At 34.3% G+C, this 25,038-nt stretch overlaps 7 protein-coding genes across 9 annotated transcripts; all 7 read right to left on the minus strand.

Annotated features, from left to right (window-relative positions):
- Positions 1-19: 19 nt before the first annotated feature.
- On the minus strand, positions 20-3,605 carry LOC145233057 (bile acid-CoA:amino acid N-acyltransferase-like). Its single transcript, XM_080097722.1, has 5 exons — positions 3,497-3,605; positions 3,331-3,429; positions 2,819-2,919; positions 1,768-2,029; positions 20-1,308 (listed from the first exon to the last, which is right to left on the minus strand). The coding sequence occupies exons 1-5, from the start codon at positions 3,558-3,560 to the stop codon at positions 497-499; spliced, it is 1,338 nt and encodes a 445-aa protein (XP_079953848.1). The 5' UTR covers positions 3,561-3,605; the 3' UTR covers positions 20-496.
- An 855-nt stretch (positions 3,606-4,460) lies between these two features.
- LOC145233080 (bile acid-CoA:amino acid N-acyltransferase-like) lies at positions 4,461-7,115 on the minus strand. 2 transcript variants are annotated; one of them, XM_080097740.1, is made up of 5 exons: positions 7,057-7,115; positions 6,895-6,993; positions 6,252-6,352; positions 5,695-5,956; positions 4,461-5,371 (listed from the first exon to the last, which is right to left on the minus strand). In XM_080097740.1, exons 1-5 carry the CDS (start codon positions 7,088-7,090, stop codon positions 4,560-4,562), a joined length of 1,308 nt encoding a protein of 435 aa, XP_079953866.1. In that variant the 5' UTR covers positions 7,091-7,115; the 3' UTR covers positions 4,461-4,559. The 2 variants fall into 2 exon arrangements, with proteins under 2 accessions (XP_079953866.1, XP_079953867.1); XM_080097741.1 differs by lacking the exon at positions 7,057-7,115 and having other exon boundaries at positions 6,252-6,329; positions 6,895-6,951.
- Positions 7,116-8,906: 1,791 nt separating this feature from the next.
- On the minus strand, positions 8,907-11,618 carry LOC145234039 (acyl-coenzyme A amino acid N-acyltransferase 2-like). Of its 2 annotated transcripts, none has more exons than XM_080098809.1 (5): positions 11,510-11,618; positions 11,027-11,125; positions 10,420-10,520; positions 10,099-10,357; positions 8,907-9,770 (listed from the first exon to the last, which is right to left on the minus strand). In XM_080098809.1, exons 1-5 carry the CDS (start codon positions 11,571-11,573, stop codon positions 9,079-9,081), a joined length of 1,215 nt encoding a protein of 404 aa, XP_079954935.1. In that variant the 5' UTR covers positions 11,574-11,618; the 3' UTR covers positions 8,907-9,078. The 2 variants fall into 2 exon arrangements, with proteins under 2 accessions (XP_079954935.1, XP_079954937.1); XM_080098811.1 differs by lacking the exon at positions 11,510-11,618 and adding an exon at positions 10,600-10,722 and having other exon boundaries at positions 11,027-11,091.
- A 4-nt stretch (positions 11,619-11,622) lies between these two features.
- On the minus strand, positions 11,623-14,261 carry LOC145234040 (bile acid-CoA:amino acid N-acyltransferase-like). The gene is made up of 3 exons (XM_080098812.1): positions 14,176-14,261; positions 13,534-13,786; positions 11,623-13,156 (listed from the first exon to the last, which is right to left on the minus strand). Exons 1-3 carry the CDS (start codon positions 14,215-14,217, stop codon positions 12,351-12,353), a joined length of 1,101 nt encoding a protein of 366 aa, XP_079954938.1. The 5' UTR covers positions 14,218-14,261; the 3' UTR covers positions 11,623-12,350.
- Positions 14,262-15,847: 1,586 nt separating this feature from the next.
- Positions 15,848-18,509, minus strand: LOC145233915 (uncharacterized). The gene is made up of 6 exons (XM_080098685.1): positions 18,302-18,509; positions 17,868-17,950; positions 17,625-17,698; positions 17,368-17,545; positions 17,021-17,177; positions 15,848-16,578 (listed from the first exon to the last, which is right to left on the minus strand). The coding sequence occupies exons 1-6, from the start codon at positions 18,474-18,476 to the stop codon at positions 16,403-16,405; spliced, it is 843 nt and encodes a 280-aa protein (XP_079954811.1). The 5' UTR covers positions 18,477-18,509; the 3' UTR covers positions 15,848-16,402.
- A 6-nt stretch (positions 18,510-18,515) lies between these two features.
- LOC145233914 (tRNA (guanine(6)-N(2))-methyltransferase THUMP3-like) lies at positions 18,516-20,151 on the minus strand. Its single transcript, XM_080098684.1, has one exon. It carries the CDS (start codon positions 20,067-20,069, stop codon positions 18,849-18,851), a length of 1,221 nt encoding a protein of 406 aa, XP_079954810.1. The 5' UTR covers positions 20,070-20,151; the 3' UTR covers positions 18,516-18,848.
- A 503-nt stretch (positions 20,152-20,654) lies between these two features.
- Positions 20,655-24,730, minus strand: LOC145232685 (uncharacterized). The gene is made up of 5 exons (XM_080097354.1): positions 24,713-24,730; positions 24,360-24,457; positions 23,882-24,015; positions 22,113-22,270; positions 20,655-21,649 (listed from the first exon to the last, which is right to left on the minus strand). Exons 1-5 carry the CDS (start codon positions 24,728-24,730, stop codon positions 21,044-21,046), a joined length of 1,014 nt encoding a protein of 337 aa, XP_079953480.1. The 3' UTR covers positions 20,655-21,043.
- Between the last annotated feature and the right edge of the window lie 308 nt (positions 24,731-25,038).

Raw genomic sequence — 25,038 nt, forward strand, 5'->3', positions numbered from 1 at the left:
AAATTACAAAATACACAAGTCTGCAAAACAGACCAATATTGATGAGGATAAAACACAATAAATATAGAAACAAATAAAAAAATCAACATGAAATAGCTAAAAAAACATAAAAAAATCCACTAACACATAAGAAATGTTTCACCTATAAAGACATTAATTTTCTAATTTTTGGTTTTGAAATTTGACAAGATTGAAGCAAACATATATGACAAAAACAAACAAAAGCCACCAAAATATAGATGCAACATTAACTTCAATTAAGGCATTTCAGTTGCAATTTTTATCAAAACATCATACAGAAGTAGTGTGTTATAAACATTCCACCACAATGGACAACATTAACAAAACTATTTCAACAAAACATACAAATTAAATTTACAGCTCTAAAGTTTATGTATTTTTTGTGGCACCTATAGACAATCAAATATGACAGCCAAAAAAGTTTCATTAAATGCTTCTTATCAAAACACAACACTAAATTACATCAAACACTCCTTCACAATTTAGCTAAACTTCTTGTAAGATTTTTGCGAAGAAAATCAATTTGTGGCTTCCAAGAAGCTTCCTGGGCTTTGCAATGTGGAACAGAAATACCACCCCAGTCAAGAGTATAGACTCCAGCCATCGTAGTAATTCTATTGTGAATTCCATATGGAGGTTCAAGCAAGTGACCTGCTCCAGGGCACCTAAGTATGCAGTAGTTAGGGTGCTTTGCATCTTTTAACAGTCGTTCAGCCCAGTTTACACAATGCTCGGCTAGGATACTTTCATCATTGAGGCTTCCAATAAACATGTATGCCACATTATGCTGATGCTGAAAATTGAACACATAACCATCTGATGTTACCCAATCGCCATTTCTGTTTTTTACTGCAGTAATATTTTTTAGGAACCGTCGCAAGCGAGTTTCAGCAGGAATGTCTGTGGTGAAAGCGATCATACGGCTAATAACTGTATCTTTGTAGTAAATGTTGCACATTGTAGGTTGGAAAGATCCATTCACCCAAATTACACAAGTTACTGCTTTGCAATACTCTGCCAAGGTCAAAGCCACAGCGGTACTAAATGACAAACTGACTATACCAATGCCACAACTTGACTCAACCATTTTGTGATTACATAAATAGTCTACAGCGTGTTCAAAATATTCCAGATGTAATTTATCAGTGTCAGGTTGCATGAAAATGTCCCCAGGTAAACCTTCTTCTCCATAAAAGGCAAGAGCCAAGGTAACAAATCCATGAGATGACAACAAAGCTGCTTTAAACTCTAATGTTCCTGGGTAACCACCGAACATGACCACAACCCCTGTTAATAAGTGAAACCACAGGTAAACTTGTGATGCAATTGATTTCTCAATAAAAAGGAAACTATTTGTTCAAGTCTGAGGTGCACAAGCTTTTAGCTTTTATTGGTTGCGATGAAGGCCATTATCTTATGGACAGTTGCCAGTGTGTCCTTGTTTATAAATAGTTAGATTCACAATGAAACATCCTACCTACTTGTTACACCAGGTGTTTAACTGTATTAACTGGTTAAATTGAAGGACTTTCAGTATATTTCTAAATGCTTATGGAGTAAATATCTGCACTATTCAACATTGGGTTGCATATTTATTTTTCAATAGTTTCATAAGCTTGTAAGATATCTTTCTAGCCCAGAAACATCTATTTTGACCACTGACACAAGTATTTCTTTTATCAATAAGAATCAAACATGTAAATCAACCAAACAAAAAAATAACAAAAAAAGTGATAACATATTTACCAGGAAAAGGTCCAGGACCTTCTGGAATAAACAGAAATCCATGTATTCCATGTGTTTTAACTGTCAATGGTATTCGCTTTGTGTTTTTAGCCATCAACCATCGATTTATGCACACAGAGGCCAATTTAAACCGATCCATTTCAACATTTTCTTGCTTTAATTTGAACATTTCCAGGAGATTGTTGATGACTATGTTATAAACCGCTATGGTCACTTTTAAAGGTGTAGTGACATCAAGTTTAACAAATCTTGTGTTGTCATACTAAATGTAAACAAAAACAAATTAGATTACATTAACCTAAGATGAACATTATGAAATGTACATGACACAATTGTGATTTAGGATAATGCCTTCAAACAGGTGTGGCGTATGATGATAGATTAAGTTCAATGGCATAGTAGGCTAGACCAGTGCTCTTCAACCTTTTTTGGCTTGGTGAACCCTTAAAGTTGTTGTGACGAACTCATGCACCCTGTTTACTTAAAAAGGTTAACTGAGATAAAAGCGATATGAAAAATCATTATGCATATCATCATGTCAATCAAACCGAGCAGAGCTCGCAAAAATTGCTTGAATTGCTACCAATACTCCAAGCATGTGTTCGCGAATTTTCTGCAAAACACAGGAGAAAAAGCTTAAACTCGATGTCCTAATATAACCCGACTGTAACGCAGACACTATCAAACTTGACACGGGGATAAAACGTTAAAAAAGTTTACCTTGGTTCACATCATTTGAAACCTACATCTTTTTTCTAATATCCTGACAGTCAAATATTAATGGTTCATTAAAAGTTTGTGATGCACCCTTGTATACCCCTTCGTACTGGTGCACCCTAGGGTGCACCATGCACACCGGTTGAAGAGCACTGGGCTAGACCTATTAAAACATTGTACTAGTCAGTCAGTCATGGGTTCAAATCCCACCACAGCTAGATTTTATTTTCATTGCCTTGCTATAAAGGAATGCTTTGATGATTCAGGATAATGCCTTCAACAGGCCTGGCATACAACGATAGATTAAGTTTAAAGGCATTGTATGTACATTTACCTTGTTGCTTAGTGATTGCTGCATTGACCAAAACAGTCCCATTGATTCTAGACCAGTAAATGTTCCACCAAGAGATTCCTGCTTTCCCAAATCAATGTAACCTGTGGCATAAGAACTTGTCACCCACAAATAACTAGAGCTAGTTAACAACAAGTTTACATAAGTCAGCTGCAGACAGTTTACACATTCTTAATCTAAACGTTTTCATCAGTGCATTTCAGTTCCATAGATGATACAAAAACTAGTTTAGGTACAGAACCGTACAATACTCTGATGATTTGTCACTTAATTGGCAGTAGCATTTCAGAATACAATAAATAAAAACACAAAAACTTTCAAAGAAGCAAACTCATCATTTTTTATACATTTGATATGATGTCTCAACTACTTATAAACATGTTGCACGAGTGATTGATATGCTGATTAAAATATAATGGCATTTATAAAACAATAGGATCAAAAAAATAAAATACAGCAAAGAATACATAGGTCAAGAAACAGCAGATAAATACCTTGAGAATCGGACTTGTATTGTCCAATACTTTCAAACATACTGCCATTGTCAATAATTGTGCTGGCATGAATTGTAAGCAGCTTGTCTTTTGGTAAACCTAAATAAAATTCAGGTAAATTTATGGCATGTACATGTTTATGCAAGTGCAAACAATTTATTCTCACCTGATAATGTTATGTGGAGTTTTTCATCGTACATACTGTTCTGAGGGCAGTGTATTGAGGTCATTGCAGTCACAATTAGCAAGGGAACACAACTATATATTTCTACTTTCTGTGCATATTTAAAAGAAATCATGTAAAATTAGATTTATATTTTCTCTTATTAATAGAAAAGTTACAAAACAAGCTATAAAATTAGGTGTTTTGAACACACATATCCACACAAGCAAAACACAAGGTAATGATAAAAATGGGAACAGTGCTGATAACGTGGTACATTTTGCAGGATTCTGTTAAAAACAAAATACACTTACAGGAATTGGACTGATAAAGCATGACAGACAAATAAAACAATTTTAAAGCACATGTTTCTAAAATATTTAGCAATTAATTAACTAGAAGTAGTCACTTGATTATAGATTATAGTTTGTCTTGCACCAATAAATACAAAACATGTAAAAGCACAACATAAAGACTTCCTTAAATTGCATCAAAAGTACAGCATTCTGAAACAGTACAAACCTTATGTAAAATAGGAAATTAGAAAAATCACGTACAAGAGATTAAATAAAACACGATTTACAGAAAAAATGACAGATAGGGTTGCAGTGCAAAGTTGGGAAAAAACATGAAATAATTGCACCAATACATAAGAAATGTTTCACTTATTAAGACATTAAATCTCTTTTCACTTTTTAAGACATTAATTTTGGGTTTTTTAATTCCACAAGGTTGAAACAAACAGATATGACAAAAACAAAGAAAAGCTGCCAAAATATAGATGGAACATTAACTCCTATTTAAACAATTAATGTCGGAATTTTTATTGCAACATCATGCAGAAGTTGTGTGTTACAAATATACTACTACAATGATCAACACTTCATTTCAACAATGGGCCTGGCGTACTGTGATTCATTTCAACAAAAAATACAAATTTCAACAAAAACGTACAAACTAAATGTATTTTTTGTAGCACCTACAGACAATTAAATATGACAGCCAAAAAAATTTGCATTAAATGCTTCTTATCAAAACACAACACTAGATTAGATCAAAAACTCCTTTACAGTTTTGCTAAACTTTTTGTAAGATTTTTACGAAGAAAATCAATCTGTGGCTTCCAAGAAGCTTCTTGGGCTTTGCAATGTGGAACTGAAATTCCGCCCCAGTCAAGAGCATAGACTCTATGGACCCTTGTAATTCTATTGTGAATTCCATATGGAGGTTCAATCAAGTGACCTGCTCCAGGGCATCTCAGTATGCAGTAATTAGGGTGCTTTGCATCTTTCAAAAGCATCTCTGCCCAGTTTACATAATGCTCTGCTAGGATACTTTCATCATTAAGACTTCCAATGAACATGTACGCCACATTACGCTGATGTTGGAAATTGAACACATAACCATCTGATGTGATCCAATTGTCAGTTGTTGTTTTTTCTGGATTCAAATGTTTTAGGAACCTTCGAAAGCGGGTTTCACTTCGAATGTCTAAGTTGAAATCAATCATACAGCTAATAACTGTATCTTTGTAGTAAATGTTGCACATTGTAGGTTGGAAAGATCCATTCACCCAAATTACACAAGTTACTGCTTTGCAATATTCGGCCATTGCCAAAGCCACAGCGGTACTAAATGACAAGCTGACTATACCAATGCCACAACTTGATTCAACCATTTTGTGTTTACACAAATAGTCTACAGCGTGTTCAAAATACTCAAGATGTAATTTATCAGTGTCAGGTTGCATAAAAATGTCCCCAGGTAAACCTTCTTCTCCATAAAAAGCAAGAGCGAGGGTCACAAATCCATGGGATGAAAGCAAAGCTGCTTTGAACTCTAGGGTACCTGGATAACCACCAAACATGACCACAACTCCTGTTGATAAGTGAAAACCCATGTAAACTTGTTGCTTGCATTCTACTTCTCAATGAAAAAAAAAACTGTTAAACTCTGCACAACTGTTTAGTTTATTTTGTTTGAGATGCAGGTCATTATCCCAGGCACTACAGTCAGTGTGTCCACATTTATAAAAACAGTTAAATTCTTATTGAAATATCTGATCTCCTTATGCCAAAAGCACTACTAGCATCCAACTGTGTCTATACGTTAAATTTAACACAAATACTTTTTCATTAAAAACAATCAACACATAAACAAATTAAACAAACAATAAGGAAAATAAGTCATCACATATTTACCAGGAAAAGGTCCAGCACCTTCTGGAATAAACAGAAATCCATGTATGCCATGTGTTTTAACTGTCAATGGTATTCGCTTTGTGTTTTTAGCCATCAACCATCGATTTATGCACACAGAGGCCAATTTAAACCGATCCATTTCAACATTTTCTTGCTTTAATTCGAACATTTCCAGGAGATTGTGGATGACTATGTTATAAACCGCTATGGTCACTTTCAAAGGTGTAGTGACGTCAAGTTTCACAAATCTTGTATTGTCGTACTGAATGTAAACAAAAACAAATTACATTAAGTTAAGCTAAGATGGACATTAGTACATGCATAGAATCAGTCTTGAAGAGTGCATGCAGACAAGTGATCATACATATATCATAAAACCAGGTCAATTGAAGGCATTGCACTGAGTCAGCCGGTAATGAGTTCAAGTCCCAGCGCAGGCTAGATTTTAGGCCTTGCCATATGGGAATGCTTGGTGGTTTTACTCGGTATGCCTTCAACAGGTCTGGTTTATGATGATGGATTTATTTAAAGTTTAAAGGCATTGCAAACACATTTACCTTGTTGCTAGGCGATTGTTGCATTGACCAAAATAATCCCATTGGTTCTAGACCAGTGTATGTTCCACCAAGAGATTCCTGCTTTCCCAAATCAATGTAACCTGTTACACCATAACCACTCTAATACTCTTTGCATCTTAAGCTTTAGTAACAAGCAGTGAATAAATTCCAATTTATTCCACTAATTATTTTCAGTATTGGTCAAAAACTTAGGAGCTAAGAATTATCATGGCAAGGAACAAGCGCAACACATCATGAACCTAATATTTTATGAATCACCCTAAACCAGTGGTTCTCAAACTTTTTTTTGTTGCGATGCCTCTGAAAAAGTTTTCTGGACTTGCAACGCACCAGCAAATAAAAGTTAATGAAGAAACTTATTATTAAAGTTGCATTTATTGATACAACAACAAAAAGCCACGAAACGGAATTATTCTGCAACGCCCTTGGAAAATTGAAACGATGCACCTGGGCGTCGCGATGCACAGTTTGAGAACTACTGCCCTAAACAAAATCGAGATATTTTAAAAGGCTACATATTTTCTTGACTCGTATTTACTGTAACTAATAAACCACCGATAATATTTAATGTGACAAATAGATTTGAGAAACAGATGCATTAGTATAGTCTGAAGTTAAATACCTTGAGAATCAGACCTGTATTGTCCGATACTTTCAAACATGCTGCCATTGTCAATAACTGCACTGGCATGGATTGTATGTAGCTTTTCCTTCAGTAAACCTAAAAAAGCAGAGTCAATTTATCATGGTATCTTTTACTGCAACACAAACAATTTATTCTCACCTGATAACGTAACGTGCAATTTTTCATCATACATACTGTTCTGAGGGCAGTGTATCAATGCCATTCACTTAGTTATTCAATACAAGCACATGTTTTAAACTTCCTGTGTTTTTTAAAATTAAAAGTTAATTTTGAAATGAATGAAATTGAGGTATTTTGTAAACACATTTACACGATATAGTTAAACATTGAAATATCAAATATTATGGTCTGTACATGGTCTGTATGGTCCATAGAAAATAAATTAATGATGCAACAGAACAAATAAAAGCAACAAAACTTTTTGACCAAATGAAAGCGGTCATATATTGAATGTAAACTATCTTTTGAAATTGTTTAAAAAATATGCCTAAAATTGTTTAAAAAATATGCCTAAAATTATTTAAAAAATATGCCAAATGTTGGACAAATGTAAAATAAAAGCAAACACAACAGGTCTATATAAATTAGACAAATATTAACAAGCTAAAAATGCACTGTACAAGTTTAAAATAAATGTTCAAATAAATACAAAGGTTTATAATCATTGGCATTCATAACAATTGCAGCAACATAAATAATGACAACTTTATACAGCAAATTTACAAAACTTAAAGCCTTCCTCAATAAAGGAAATTCATAAACATGAACATAAAGTTTTATGTAAATGCATGAGTCATGGCACAATTTGCAAAACATTTTCAATGACTAACCAAATATTTTAAAAGCGAAAGCCTTAGGATTTGGCAACTTTTGATGATGAGCTACAGTGAAAAAAAAGCAATATTGCAGCAAATTACATTTTTAGCAAATCAAATAATTGGGATGTTATAAAAACCTCTATTTGTTAGTTACTTGGCTACAACACTACTAATAACTTTTTTGCAACTTTGTTAGTAGGAAATAGAGCATTGACCTAATGTGTTAAAAGCCATAAATGTACCAAATCAGCATTTCTGTTAAGGCAAAATAATCTATTATGTAGTACTTGTTGCTTTTTTAAGTCTTTCTAATTATTAATTTCAGATTTGCACCTTGCAATCTTTCTGCAAATTCTATGATAAGTCACTAGTCTAGTCCAAACATGTTCTTCTTAACAAACAGTTAAAAGTTGTTCATGTCTACTTAAATAGTGCAATAGGGCTTGCACAAATATACATACAACCATAAAAGTAGAATAAAGGAGGTTTAAGATGACACAATCATACAGACATAACAAAAACACCAGTAAAAATGCTAAAACACTGCACATTTGAAAATACAATATGTTCTGTTGTATATTTAAGAAAGTATATATATTATGACTTTGGTGTCAGCCCGTAGGTTATTTACCAGGCTCATAAAATCATCATAAATATATGAATTACAAACTAACTTCTTGCACAAACATCTTGTTTTCACGTTTATGTATATGATTAATCACAATCATGAGGTATAAGAGGTATAAGAAACAAAGATAGCAGTCGTGTTTGGTCACAAAATTAAAAATATTTAAGCACCAACAATTCTAACAAATTATGATAAAGAACAAACAAATTTACCAAAACACATGAAGGTGAAAAACAAAAATAATAAAATTTGGGACAAAATTCAAATGTAAGATAAACAAACACATTCAAACTAAACAATAATATGATGAAAACATGGTTTGTACACTTTTGCTTGCTGCTAGAAAATATTCTTTTTTAGCAAAAGAAATTACCCTTAAATTGATCTCTGAAAGAGCTATGTATATTTTTAAAAAAATTAAACAAAATAAAATTACACAGATGTGTCAACAACAACAAATATTCAAAACAGCCATGAATCAAAGCTTACATGGCATCAGATGCAATTAATTACAATAGACAAAAAAATGCTGCATAAAAAGATCAACAATAATAAAATTTTCCAAAACAATTGCATAACATTTCATAATACAGAGCATTTTTTATTTAAAAATCTAAAACTTGGCTTTAACAGGTCCAATATTTTCTCGCAAAAAGGCAAGTTGCCTCAACCAGGTGTCTTCTTGACTTCTGCAGTGCGGGATAGCAGTTGTTCTCAATTCATTGTTGTCAATTCATTATGGACACCATAGGGCAACTCTAACAAATGGCCAGTTCCTGGGTACCTGTATATGTGATAGTTAGGATGCTTGGCTTCTTTTAACAACATTTCTGCATAGTTTAGATAATGCTCCGATGGGGAATTTTTGTCATCGAGCCCAGAGACGAACATATAAGCAACGTCAAATTGGTTTTGAAAGTTTAGTCTAAAACCACTTTTTGTCGCCCTTTCGTCCTTTGCATTGATTTCTGACTCCATGTTATGAATGTATTTTCTGCAATAGGTGTTCTTCAGTGCACCATAGACATCAATTTCCATGTGTTTAAGGACCTTGTCTTTGTAGAATATATCACACATTGTGGGCTGCAGAAGGCCATTAATCCATACTACAGCCTTCACCTTGCCAATAAACTCAGCCATTGCAAGAGATATACAAGTGCTATATGAGATTGTTATAACCCCAACTCCGCGGCTTGCATCCACAGATGGGTGATTAACCAAAAAGTCAACAGCTTTTTCAAAGTATTCAAGTCGTATTTGCCCAATTTGGGGGTCAATTGGTAAGACTTCGGGCAGTCCCTTTTCTCCCAAGAATCGAAGAGCAATAGTGACAAAACCATGGGATGACAGAAGTGCTGCCTTAAATTCTGTTGTTACTGGGTAAACTCCAAACATAGCAATCACACCTGTAAAAAAATGGCTGTGTTATTAACATATTATTTTAAAGCTTTGCCAATCCTGGTTATAAACTGCATGCAGATGTCAACAAATCCTGCAAGGTATAAAAATAAAAGGCTTTTGCTAAAGACAGTAAATTGGGTGGTTAAATACAACCTTGGAGAATAACATTGGGGTTGGTATGTTTGCTATATAATAAGATTTTTTAAAATGGTTTAAAATGCTTTACAATTATGTGGAAATCAAACATTTGATGTGTGGTAAAAAAGCGACCTTAAGCATAAAAAAAACATTTATGCATTTGCAAGCATCCACACTTAAACCAACAATACCCACTTGGAAAAGGTCCTTTTCCTGGTGGTATAAACATGCATCCCCACAATCCAGTCTCTCCACGCAGTGGAATCCTTTTCGTGCCTTTTGCTATGTACCAGCGATTAATCAACTTACGGGCTACCTCGAATGGTTGAATATCTTCTGCATTCTCTTTAACTTGAAGCAGCTCGGACTCAGTTGCAAGTACAATATTGTAAACGCAAACAGTGACCTCCAGTGGGATGGTAACGTCCATTTTAGCAAATCTTTTATGAGGCCACTGTAAAATGTTTTACACTGGTAAAATAAGCATTATTGTTAACTTGAACTGAAAGTACTAGCCTTGTTGGTTTTTGATTGCTTCATAGACCAAAACAGTCCCATTGAATCAACTCCAAGGTAAGATCCACCTATCGATTCTTGGTTACTGACATCAATGCAACCTGGTAGTTATAAGTTAAAAGTCAAAATAAAGTTTGTTCTGAATGTGACATTGAATGATGAACTAAACTTAGTTTTTACCTGGAAGTCCTACATGTCCCTAATCTTATGGCGTGTGTGTCATAATGTTATTTTTTTCCATTTTTCAGGTTTTGCTTAATATGTTCCTGTGTCTTTACCCTGGTAAGGTGACCTTATTAGGACCTTGAAATATGAATACAAACAGTACATTGAATTAAGATACTCAGTATTTAGTCTATTTGTTTTGCATCAATCCCCAGGTAAGTTAGTTAAGAGTGTTCTGTATTGATATTAAAAATAAATAAAACAGAACACTGTTAAATACAAAGATTTAACTATACATGTTATAAGCTAAAACACATTAAAAATTTACATTTTTTAGTATACTGTACTAGTGAATATTTGTAAAAATGAAACACAAATCAATCTTATCATTTTAGCCAGGCATTCTCTGTTTTAGTTAATGCACACCAAGCAAAGAACTTACCATTTTCATTTGCTTTATACTGGGCAAAGCTAACCCACTTAGCTCCATTCTCTATCTTAGTGGACGCATTGATTGTGTAAACTTTGCTAGGCTTCAAACCTAAATTGTAATACAATATAAAAGCATAAAACCCCAAACTGAATAGGTCTGGGGTGTCCAAAGGTGACCCACTGCGGAATGTTATGTGGAAATTGTAGTTTTAAATTGTTATGACAGTAAAATATTCATTTAAAATCTTTGTAAAACAAAATGCAATATCTGTTTTGTACCAGTGTTGATTATTCTACTGCGTCAGTTTTGAAAACAATGATATTTTGTCAATCATATATTTGTGTTGTAACCCCAGGATTAAGAATTTTAGCCTGCGGGCGTCTTCCCCCAACATAAACTGGGCCTCATTAAAAAAGTTTGGACACCAATGGAATAGACAGACTAATTGACTTAATTTTATCAAGTAGGTAAAAGTGAATCTATTGTTTTTACCTGTAACAGTGATGGTGATTTTCTCATCACACATACTATTCTCTGAACAGTGTATTTCAGGCATTGTCACAAAATGTGAGACCTATTACTTATTGTTAACACCTATAATAGCCCTAAAATAATAATTAGACGAATAGAAATGACACTTACTCCACTTGTAAATTAAAATAAATAAATTACATCGCATGAATATGAACTACATTATATGCATATAGTTTTTAAAAGGTTTTTAGAAGCACATAAAACAAAAAATATTGAGGATGTTTGCATCAACACCAAGGATGTGTAAAATAAATAAAGGAAAAACACAATATTAATAACATGGTACAAACGAAAAAAGGGTTATCTCCACAAAACAATACCATTTGAATACCTTTTTTACAATGAAGTACAGTTATTATAAATCACTTAGTTAAAATGGTGTGAAGGAAAAAAATTAGTAATATGTTGGACAAGCGAAAACTCAATACTCAAATTGAGTGGTATTACAAAGTAAAATATGCACATACAAACTAAGGCTGTGACCACAGTTCTATTAAATTATTACATTACCAATTGCATAGGATATCTGTTAGACCTTCCAGAACAAGTTGCTTTCCAACAAAAACTTTAAACGATAGATTTTCTGAATTTGCTACTTCACATATACAATTTCAATCATATAAGTTTCAAAATAAACACCAACGTTTGCCAAAATTCGAAAACAGCTATAAACAAAGATAAATTAAAGAAAAACTAACATCTAGTTTCTTCTAATATGATTGCTCTAAATTGGGTACAAATATGAATATATGTTACTAAAAGCAATATACTGCATTGGCTAAACACTTATGCAGGCAAGTCACATTTTTGCTGCTACAGTGTTTACTAAATTATTTTTAAGAAACTTAATTTGTTCCTTCCATGAATGTTCCTGACTACGGCAGTGTGGAACAGTTTCGCCACCCCAAGCCATTAATAAATCCTCTATGAAAATAGTTGCTTTGTTCAGTGCACCATAGGGTGGTTCAATTAAGTGTCCAGCACCTGGGTATCTTAAGATTTTGTAATTGGGGTGATTGGCATGCTTCAAAAGCTGCTCGGCATAATTAACATTATATTCAGATGGAACATTATCATCACTGAGTCCAGCTATAAACATATATGCCACATTAGTTTTGTTTTGAAAGTCAAATCTAAAATCATCTTTCAAAAGTCCAGATTTAATGTCACCACGCCAGTTAAGTAGTGGATAAAATAGCCTCCAAGCATTGCTGTCAAAGTTAAGTCTGTTGTGAGGTTTAAATTCTATAGGTGGAAATGTTTTGTGCTTGCTAACAATTGCACGATTAAATGGTTTAAGCAGGCCATTAATCCAAATCACACATTTTACTTTATCACAGCATTCAGCCATCGCAAGAGCTATACATCCACTGAAAGACACTGAAATCACTCCAATGCCATTTTGGCTAACTTGTTTGTAGCCTAAAAGGTAATCTATGGCTTTCTGGAAGTAAGAAATTTGAAGAGGGTCAGTGCTGAAATATTCTGGTAGCCCATATTCATGTCCAAAAATGCCAAGAGCAAGTGCTGCAAATCCACGCGATGCAAGAAGTGATGCTTTAAATTCTGTTACTCCAGGTTGTCCACCAAACATAATTACCACACCTGAAAAAAAAAAGAAACAACTAAAAAATAGGCAAATTGTCATGTGATTATAGTACGCCAGGCCTATTAAAGGTGTCATAATAAATCAGCCAATCTCCCAAGCATTCCCATATGGCAAAGCACAGACTAGAAAAATCTAGACTGCAATGGGATTCGAACACACAACATGAGTCTTTCCGGGACTCACAATCTACTAACTGAGCTACACAGGCTCAGTGGTGAAGCTGCCAAATCGCCAGTTTGACCATATCAGGTTGTTATGTGCTTAATTACATAAAGTTTAAAAAATGTTATTGTAATTTACCTCTTATTGTTTCTCACAATACAGTGTTCACCACTTAAAAACTGTTTCTACTCTTAATTCTGCCAAAACTTACCAGGAAAAGGTCCAGGACCCTCTGGCATAAACAAAACGCCATGAATACCATCATTTTTCACAGTGAGTGGGGTACGTGTTGTGTTTGGTCCCATAAACCATCTGTTAATGTTAATAGAATGAACTACAGCAATGCCGTTGTTGTCAATGGATTCATGAATCTTCTCAAGACTCCAATAAGCTGACTTGTACACTTTGATAGCAACAGGCAATGGTGTGGTCACTCTGGTCTTAATAAACCGAACAAATTTTACCTAAAAAATAGTTGTAAACTGTATGCTATGTTTTTTTAATAAAAGTGTTAGGGCAACAGTACGTAAAAATTAGAGCAACAATAAAAAATATAAATAAAAATTAGAGACACACCAAATGGAGTTTAAGTTGGGTTTGGCTAAAACTGAATATTCGGTACCAAATCTTTGTATTATTGGTTGATGCTGTGGAATAAATTCCGCAAAGGGAACATTTGATACATTTCTAGTAGAAATGCCGTTAATGCATACCAGTTAATTGCGTGAAAAATAACAAAATCATTTGGTTAATTGCATACAAAAGCTTGATAATTTGGTCATGCAATTAACTGGATTTTGTCTGCAGAATACTGCTGTCATGAAATTCATTTTGTACTATCACATTTAGTTACCTTATTCGTTGGAGATGGAATCATAGACCAAAAAATGCCCATTGGACTGACACATGTATATGTACCACCAAGTGGGCAATCATTTGTCAAATCGATGCTTCCTAAAATCAAGCACTGTAAGGTAATGGCTTTAAAATTCTTCACAAAAAAGGACTGAAACGTTAAAAATTCTTGCTCTTCCAGCAGATTTTTGATTTCAAAGTAACCAAGTTTTAAAGGCCCTTATTAGATGTTTATATCAAGATAATGATACATTGTAGAAAACAATGTTCTTGCAAACTACAAAATCAGCAATAGCAAACTTGTGCAGCTGCAAACTGGTGCCAACAAAATAATAAAACTTTAGTTCACCAGCATAAAAGCGACCAATAACTTATGAACATTCGCTTCGGTGTTCATGTTGTTAGCATTCAAATACATTGGGAAATTAGGTAAGATGGACATAAATTCATAACTAGAATCAGCCCTTATGCGTCCATGCAGGGCAGCGATCACATCACACTTACTCATAAAACATAGCACACCAGGCCTATTGAAGGTATAAAACCGAATCAGTCGGTTACCAAGCATTTCCATAAAATCTAGATTTTCTGGCCTATGCCTTGTCATATGAAAATGCTTGGTGGCCAGATTTCGTTTTTATGGCCTGGCATACTATGATTTAGAAATGAGTGTGTTGTGATTGCTGATCTGCCTTAAATAGGTTTTCATATTATGGATTGAGAGAGACAAATACTGTGATTTCTGACCTACCTGTTATACTGCTTTTGAAAATTGCAAAGCTCTCAAATTTGGTTCCATTGTCCAATGTTGCACATGCATGTATTGTAAATTTTTTGTTTGATTCAATCCCTGCAATAAAAGCATTGTGTTTCAACAAGTCCAGCAATATACTTATAAAACACATATACATACCTGATATAGAAATAGAAACTTCCTTATCTGACATACTGTCTGTTGGACATTTAAGATGAACATGTGACACCATGCTAAAATTACAGTCAGCATACAAGAGTTTTAAAACTAGGACACTGGGGCCTTTCACACTTAAAAATCAAACCTCTTAGAAACTCAAATAAAATGAATGTTGGCTTGTCATTTTAATAACTCATAAGTTTACAATTAATACAATCCTATTCTGGCTTAACTTTGAAGTAGCATGAATGAAACCAAGTTTATATTGTTTAAACTTGTCACAAAGTTGTAATACAAGAGGGAAATGAGCTATGTTTCTTGCTTGCTGCAACTGCAAGACATCACTTGTTTGTTTGATTAGTGCCTAAGTCTATGTGAACAAATAAAACTGTAAACAGAACTTGAGGTACAGTATATGCATGTAGACATGACACATTTCTTGGAAAAAAATTAGACATCTTCCAGGTGAAAAAAATTAAACTGGACAGGCTAAAAGGAACATCTAAATATGGCATGATAGCAGAATCATTAACAGTTATAAAGGTGTTTTAAAACATGCTTCAGGTCCTTTACAACAAAAATGGGAGTAATTAAAAAAATCATAACAAAATTTGTGCAACAAAAACCAAACATTTATGTCAGAGTGTCTGCAGATTTATCATCTTGTGATTACAACAAAAACATATGGGTATGACAAAACCAACAAAATCGCGTTTTTCAACTTGTATTCCTGTCAGCAAAATTATAAACACCACAACAATGTTGTATTTTCTTTCAATTTATTACACAACATTATTTTATACATTGCTATAGTGCACAAAATAACAATACATCACTGTCATTACATACTGTCATGTAACTTACAAAAATTTTGATGATATACTAAGAACATATAAGTGCAAGGTAATGGTGTGACCACATTAATAAATGTTTCAAAACCCTTTATTATTCAGTTATGCCACATTATATCATGAAAACTAAGATATAGAATTGTGTGGCATACAGCCATTAAACTTACCAACAGAAAAACATACATGATTTAACTAACTACTAATGTGTTTGCATAAACAAATTTTGATGGTACAAACAAACTAAGCAACTTATCCAATTTAAACCAAATACTAAAATACTTCCATTTTTAATTTATAAATATTTAAGCACTTTTTTGCCAACCAACAGGTACCGTATACAATAAACATAGGTAGAATACAAATATATAAAAAAAACTACAAATGCAGTGGTCACTGTCTAATATATTGTAAATATACTACAGTAATTGCATAATGTGGACAATCATATCCATTTCAGGCAGCTAAATGGCAGCAGATCCACAACTGATGAGCTTTTGTGAACATGTGAAAACTTCATTCGGAGAAAGAAGTTTCCTTTCAGAAACGAAACCCGCTTCAACACAAATCATTCGTTTGTATCCTTCGTTATCAAAATCCGACATCGCCATCGCTTTTTCGGACCAAGGATTCCAAAGAACTGCCAAAAACAAAGGTAATACATAGTGAAAAAACACAAATTTTTTGTTTTATAATCCACTTTTGAATTAAGCTATCACATAAACACGCAATTTAAGCACATTATTAACAAAATTATGTGATACTAACAAAGTTAAAAAACAAAATAATAAAACTAAAATTTTCAATACACATAGGTTCATTATAGTCTTCATCCACCAAGCAACAAGCTGATAGATTTTAGTTTTAAGTTATAATACTAACCTGTGTAATATTTACAGATGACAATTTATAAGCTTGAAACAGTGCAATGTTGCTTGGTATAGGGAACAGGGAAAAATGACTTGGTTTATACACAACCACCTAACAAATTTCTTGAAGTTTAAATACCAGTTTCTCAACAGATTTTTTTGTTTTTAGCCTCTAGGTGGTGATATTAAGCTACAGCAGTTTATTATACACACCTGTATCTGGCAAGTTATGTTTTTCAATTCTCATGTTACCAACGGGTGTAGAAATTAAATGGCCACCAACATTTCCTGCATTTTTGTAAACCGCATCCACATTTTGACTAATTACAATTTCCTTTCGCTCCTCTTTTAAATTGTCAACACCAGCAACCTGTGAAAATCAAGTGAAAATGTCCTTTTTCACAACTACACAGAAAAGGTGTAGTTAGATTATTCATCCAGTAATCATTTATAAGCAAAAAGGACAGATTTTGCAAATAAGACTTTTCACTGATCAAGACAGTGATCAACATGTTGCAAAACTTTTTAATCTTGCCACTATGTTCAAAGTATTTATATACCTTATCATGATACAAGCAACCATCAAAGCCAGTCACTGTTGTGGTACTGATGTCAGGCACTTTCAAATATGTGTGTAATAAAGTGGTGAAATCAAATTCATCGGTTCCAGTGTTTGTAATACTCAGTTCAGTGGTTAGTTCGTTTTTTGCTATACCAACTTTGTATTTTAACAAAAACCTGCACAACAAAAATTTATTAATCACTTCAAAAAAAATTTTTTTTTAAATCGAATGTCGATAATTGATTTTGAATTTACCCATGGTTCCACATAGTCCTGGTGGTCTCATTGTCTTTTAGGTGAAGTTCAATACTTGCACAACCATTCGATTCCTAAGAAAACGATTATGTGTTTAAGTGCAAATTGATAAAAAAATTTGACTCACAAAAAACTGTTTACATATATAATACAGTAATTTTATTACAGCAAAACAATTTAAACATTTTGTTTTTATGTAAACAGTTTTACACCAGTGGATAATTAATAAAGCCAATACCAAACCTGCTTTGAAGTCTCTGCTACTGTCCACCATGAAATTCTAGCAAAGCCGTGTTGCGAACCGTTTGCCCAAGGACCAAAGTTTGCTTGAATCAAATTTTAACACGTTATACAAGTTACCACACACTTTAACACTAAACACAGACTTCAAATTATTCTAAACTCAGATGCAAATACACAGTGAAATACTTTCTTTGTACAGATAATACTGATGTTTGCATAACAATTGCAGCTGTTATTACATGTAACATTACTAAAACTTTCTTAGACAGTTGAAATGAGTAATTTTAAATCAGTATTGTTGAGAATGTAAGTACATGCAAAAACATTAGTGATGGTTGAAACTTTAAATCAAGAAATAATGATGACATCATGGTTCATTGCAATTACTGATTATTGTCACATCACCATTTTAAAAAACTAATGAAACAACTCACGAAACACAACAGGAATTCCTCCTCGAACTGCTTTAGATCCATCCATCTTGCTCAAGGAGCTGACAAATAATTTTTCCTGGCCTTTGCAAATCCAAGATATTACAGTTGCCCCGAATGGATGTATTTTAACACTATTATTTGCATCTAATTCTACAGTCACAATTTCACTATCCATTTTCAGGAAGTTTTAGACTAAAAAGTTTGCAAACAAATCTTCTGAAAATTGAATGGAAACACAGTTTTAAAAGCAAACACATATGGGCATAAACCTGATGGCACCAAATGCAGGAAATGATTTGTCACAGCTAATAATAGTCAGTTTCAAACAGTACAAACTACAAACTTCCTCATGAAATTAATTTACAATCGTAAATCAAATTGGTTCAATAACAAGCACAACAACATGGCCTAATAAAAATGTAAGGTAAAAGTTACTGTATGTGGAAAACTGTTAATTTTCTGCTGTGTTATAAAACACTACAACATCACATCTAGCCTGTTTTTTTGGCAACATGTTAAGCACCTTTATTTTTATGATTGAGCAGTCCTATAGTACAACATCTTTAGCTAGTGTTATTGTCCTCTGTAGTAAATACACACCAGCACGCAAGCCTCCAATGTTTATAGTATGGGATTGCTTGATTTTCCAAAGAGAACTCACTTTAGCAAGAGCAGTGATGATTGATCGCTTGTCGTGAGTCAGTAGGCAGGCCCTTGCAGTTCTCAAGCGTGAAACTCTTGCCATTTCATGGAGAAAACTTGGATACAACTTCCTGTTGTCAGCTTGGGAGCCAAGTCTTTTGCCAAATGGCAAGTCAGTAACACATACATCTACTGTAGCAGTTCTCCATGGCATTCTGGTGGCATCCCAATGCAAAACATCAATAGGAAATTTTGTCTTTGTGCATTCTTTGTTAAGAAACTTTACATTACTAGATGAACGCACTATTGCTGGGTGTGCATTGTCTGCAGCAAGGTAAAATGCATTTTTCCATTGAGCATAGCCCTCTATGGGTATAACCCCAGAGCCACACATCGGGTCAACCACAAAATCTCCTGTTTGGATATTGCATAAGCGAAGCATATTGTGGGCGATTGTTGATTTGAGTGTAGTCTTTCCAAAATGTGAGATATGCCGGTGATGCAAACTGCGGTATGTCAATGACATACTGATCATTATCGCATCGAAACCCATAGAAAAAAAGATCTCCATGTTGTAATGACTAAGATCAACTGTCCAGTTTGTTACATCTTGCAAAGCGCCACCAAAATGCAAATCCGCGTCTGGCGACGTCACGCACTGAGATTTGCCTGCTCGGCTTGAGGTAACCCTGAACCTAACTTCAGAATTATTTTCCATGTCATGCTTGTTTGGTACTCGCTTCGAAGACTGTTTGTTCTTGTTAGGTTTCTTGCAATGCTCCAAATTTAATCTCCAAAATTTAGTGACTTCATCCCATGGCAGCCCCACCGGAAATTTGGCTAAACTTTTTAGCATTATCTCTTTCTCATCAGGATAAACATAATGAGGAACATACTTTATTACTAAAAACAAATTGTCTACTGAAAGAAGTTTATGAAGTCCTGAAATTGCTTTCGGAAGCATTTGAATAAAAATTTTCCCTCGAATGTACGTCATGTCAATATGTTCAATTTTTTCTTTTATTTCTTCCATAGCAACTTTTTCGAAGCCTGTCACCACCGTTGCTCCTATAGTGACCATGCTGTCCGAGTCCACGAAATCCTGTATTGACTCTTCCAATTCCATATTGCAAAACTAACTAATTATTTAAAGTTAAGTGACACAGTACGGTAAAAAAATATTTTGCTAGTTTATTAAACATCTAGATACAACTGGTAAAAATAAAAAATGTAACTTTTGCAGAAGGTAGGTAAACTAAAAATAATAATGCTAGCGTTTTACAACTTTTGCAACTCTTTTGGATAACTTTAGGTGATCAGTTGTTGTAATTTTTTGTTGATGTGGTTATTTTTGTCAATAACACCACATACCAACTGACATTTAATACCCCAAAACACAAGGTACAGCGAATTACTATTATCAAAAGTCTTTCTTGCAACTTTTAGTCCGTTTATCTCAGCAAAAGTCATTTGCAAAGTTTATCAAAAATGGCGAAGCACTGTTTTTTTCTGTCACGTTGTCTCTCGCATTGGGGAAATTACCCTGTGACGAAAAAGCTCGGAAAATTAAAATGACAACAATTTGTTTTCTTGACAAGATTTGCAAGTCAGTTATTTGTTTTTTAACAAAGTTGTTTTTTACCTCAAATTTATGTAACATGGATTTTATTGGTACAAACACGAATGCATTTACAAGCTAATGCACATATAGTTGACTGAAACATGGCCACCTACGAATAATACACAGACAAACGACACGTATTGTTAGCACACAACAAGTTAGTGCAACATTCCAAATTAGTTTGTATTAGTTTTGTTTCGGAACGACGGTTAAGCATTGAGGTTGCGGAACTTGCGTTATATTCAAAAATTTAATGATGTGTAATTAAATAAAGGAACTTATTGGGAAAATATTTGCACCTACACACAATCATGGACTAATATGTATTTATACACGTATAAACTAATAATATGTACAGGTATGGATTTGTGTCGGGGATTTAAATACACAACAATAAAATTCTTCATGCACTTGAATGGTAAAACCTAAGTGTATCAAAGTTCTGTGTAAAGTGTCTGTGCCTAAGAAAGCACAATTCATCAGGGATTGTTAAAACTTGCCCCAATAATGATACCACATATCACTTGGGATAACACTACAGTGAGCACAGCATAGAAATAGGCGAATCTAGGGTGCTCTGGCCTCAGCTTGCAAATCTCACTCATGAATGTGGACACGGTAGTTAGACAGGCGCAAAAACCAGTCCCGATTGCAGAAGCCATGATAGCGCCCCAGCATATATCCACACCGGCACAATCGGACTTTACCACTCTTGTATTGATGACATGCACTATGGCAAGGACTGTAGCGCCAAGGACGTTCGCCAGAAGAGTGCCAAGCGGGAGTTTCAGCTTTTCAATTCTGAATCTTGACAACCAATTGCGAAGACTGGCTCCAAAGGGTGCCATAAGAACGGTCATCCAGACGGTTTTGCCAAGGAGTGTTGGGTCTACAGCTGCACCAATGATGAGGCCAATCACAGCAAAGACAAATAACACACCAACGCAGACATCAGCGATTTTCGGTCCGTTTTTGTGAACACGTTTTCCAATGAGATTTCCAACGTCCTTGCCAAAATCCAAGCCGACCACGTAGGAACCAGTGAAACAGTAAAATCCTATGAACCAAGCAGCTATGGAAAGAACCTAAAAAATGCTACGTTTAAGTACAAATATAGAAAGAGGTTTTTTTCATCATTAGTCAATTCAAAAGCAGAAAGCATCAACATAGAAGTAAACTTTTTACAATCAAACGTTTTATTGTGATCTAATGGCACAGAATGCGCGATTTTATTTAAGCATGAACCTACTTTTTCTCTTTTTTGCGTTAAAGAGTGGTTTGCAAAATTGAGTATGAGTTAAGTTAAGTTTATTTCGATTGGTAAAAGCACAGATAACGTCACAATGACGCTGACAATTACCAAGTCGGAAATAGCTGCGCAACGTTGGAAAGTTATGTAGCGCAAAACAGTGGATGACACAACTGGTGGATCATAACTAAACGCGCTGCAGCTACACCGTAATATGAAGCGTTATTTGTCGCTAGCTCACCAATTGATAAATTATAAACCGGTGATTAGAGAGTTAAGTATCTTTGCAACTTTTTCACCTGTGAATGAGAAGATGTCGGCGTTTCTCCAACCAAATTCAAACTTTGTTGTTGGTTCCATTTACTCCATGTTGTGTAAGAGCCACAGAACCCGGTAGTGAGACCCTTGTAGAGAGCGGCCAGTCGCGTTTTGCCCATTGGGGACCCGTTCAACGCACCTGTATACAGATTTATGTTAAATATTGTAATAGAAAATGTTTGCCACGTCAGAACCTTATGAAAATTTGATTTAATTTATTAGTTTTGTCTTTTGTGTATTACAAGCAAAAAGTTTAACAAAATTTATTTTTGTGTTCACAGGTAGAGCTACTAACACCATAACGCAAATGACAACCAAAGTAGATTTGGTTACATCTCCCAAAATGCTCACGGTTAGGGCTATTAGGGTCGGGGTAAGGTATTAGCACTAAAAATTCAATAAAACTAACCCAAAAAATTATTTACTAATGTAACAAATTTAAAAACTTATTTCCCAACCCAACCTATTTATAGCCGCTAAATAAAAAATTCAGCTCTTTACGCCCCCTAATCGACTTTGGATGTCATTTGCGTTATGGTGTTAGTAGCTCTACCGTGTTCACAATAGCTTTTTTTTAAATGTGCATACGATTTTTATCTTGAAACCATTGTTGCCAAAATTATTTGAGCAACTTGAAAAAAATCATTTTTATTTATTTTAAAACTGTTTTGTAATGGCAATAATATTTTTATGTTTGAAAATTATTGGTGGTAAACAGTGGAAAGACAAACACTGAAAATTGTATCAAACGTAAACTATTTAAAACACACTTATGTATATGCAAAGTGGTTTTCTTAAAAAACTACGAATAAGCCAATAACCAAGTTACTTGTATAAGATTTAAAGCTGTACGTTTAAAACATGACTGAAAGATAAAAACTCTATCTTATCAATAGTGATCCATTTTAATTACGAAGATGGATGAGACAGCGATTCTAAACTAACGCCAGAAAATCTATTGTCTGGCAATGTTCCAAGGAGGTGCACCTATCAAAACGGATCAAACACGAAAGCCGCCAAAACCATTATTGCAATTTTTCGCTTCCTGTAGAAACAGAAGTTTTCGTCCTTGCAATGTTTGTACGTGAGGGTTTACACAAGGCAGGGCGGCAAATAAACGTGTTTTTTTCGGTTGCAGTAATAGTTCACTGGCCCTTCTGAGGCAGGTCGTCTGTTTGCAGACTTTATGTTCCGTGTTTGCGAAGACACATGTAAGTACGCAGTGCACAAAGATAGTTGCGGCTCTCGTGCGTCATGCCTTCATAGTATTTGATGCAATAAAGCCAAACGCAAAAAGTAATATTGTTTCAATCGGTAAAAAAAAATCAAAAAAAAAAAACGGAAAAGAGTCTAAAATAGTCTTCAGAAACTATGCTTTAAATCAATTGCCCCATGAAAGCTTTACTGCTCATAAGTTTAGTTTGCTTATTTTTTTCAATAAATAGTTTAATAAAGTTTTCACCATCAGGGTGACAACAGGGGCTTTCGGCACAGACAGGCGACCCCAAAGGGACATGCCCCTTAAAAATGCTTATTTTGGGCGCCATAAACCAGAGTTTTAAGTCAATCTGTACATAAAAACATTTCAAACAATATTGCAGCCCTCAAAACATAATTATTGGGGGCCCTTAAAAACTTTTATGCTGGCTATGTACTGATTTGGTCCATATATATTTGATCGAGATTTGTAGAGTATTTTGTACAAACTACATTAAATTAAAAAGGTTAAGAAAAGAATTAAATTTCTTACCTAGGACGAAGCTGCCAAAGATGTTCGAAAAGAAGGATTGGTTAACCAACTCTCCTGGGTCTTCAATTCCTGCCAGTTTGCCAAATATTCGATCGGTGCCGATTCGAGCCAAACAGCCGCACATTGCGAAGAAACTGTAAAGAAAATATCGAATAAGAGACTTTACCAAAAGCAAAAAATCGTTTTTAATTAAACCAAAGAAACTAGATTTTACACAACACTCTACAGTGTACACGGATCTATTAATAAGTATAATGACGAACATAAAGGCTCAAATAGACGTAAAAAGGGACATGCTTTATTATTCAAACGTTTCGGCAAATGCTTATCCTATCATCAGTGATATCGTTTGCCAAAACGTTTGAATGATCAAGCATGTCGCCTTTAATGTCTATTTGAGCTGTTATAATCATCATTAGGGTTTCAAAGAGAGTTATGAATTGCTTTAAATTTGATTTAAATTTTATCAAAGTGTTACCTAACGTGCAGATAGAATTTGACTTGAGATGGAGGCTTTTCGTCTCGGACTACGACTCGTCCTTGGGACTGAGCAATTCCATCAAATTCCGTCTTTTCCTACAACAAATACACAACAGCCAAAAGTTACTTTTTTGGTTTATGCCACATGATGAAGACGTCTCGCATGGGGCGTCGAAACATCGTTTGTTTATGATAATACTGCTGGAAGAGCAATACACGTTGATACATTACGCCTGACAGCAACAGCTTTTTATTTTGTTGTAGTTTAGAGGTTTTCCTTTATCCTTAAATTTAATTCATTTAAAAACGAAAGCTAAATGCCTTTGCGTATATTTTCTGCATATATTTTACCCTGTCCATGCTGCTCATAGTTGCAGGTTTCCAAGTTAGAATGGGCAAAGATGGATTCCTGTCATTCCCTTTATATACCGCGACAACTTGAAAAATTCCATGACATTGTTTGAAAAGATCGTTTTTCTTCTTTTTCACTCATTCATTTTCTCCAGTACTCTAATACTATCTGGGGGGGTTTCTTGCTTTATCTCACGTCTTCGTTTTTCTCTGAATCCCTTTATTGCTCTTTTACCTCCCAAACACCACATGCACTAAGCCAATCGTTTTTAGAGATCAACCTTTTTTTCCATAAGTAGGCTACACTTTTCATAATGGTTCAGAAG

The sequence above is a fragment of the Phallusia mammillata genome, chromosome 6 (assembly GCF_965637545.1).
Source record: "Phallusia mammillata chromosome 6, kaPhaMamm4.hap1.1, whole genome shotgun sequence".
NCBI lineage: Eukaryota > Metazoa > Chordata > Ascidiacea > Phlebobranchia > Ascidiidae > Phallusia > Phallusia mammillata.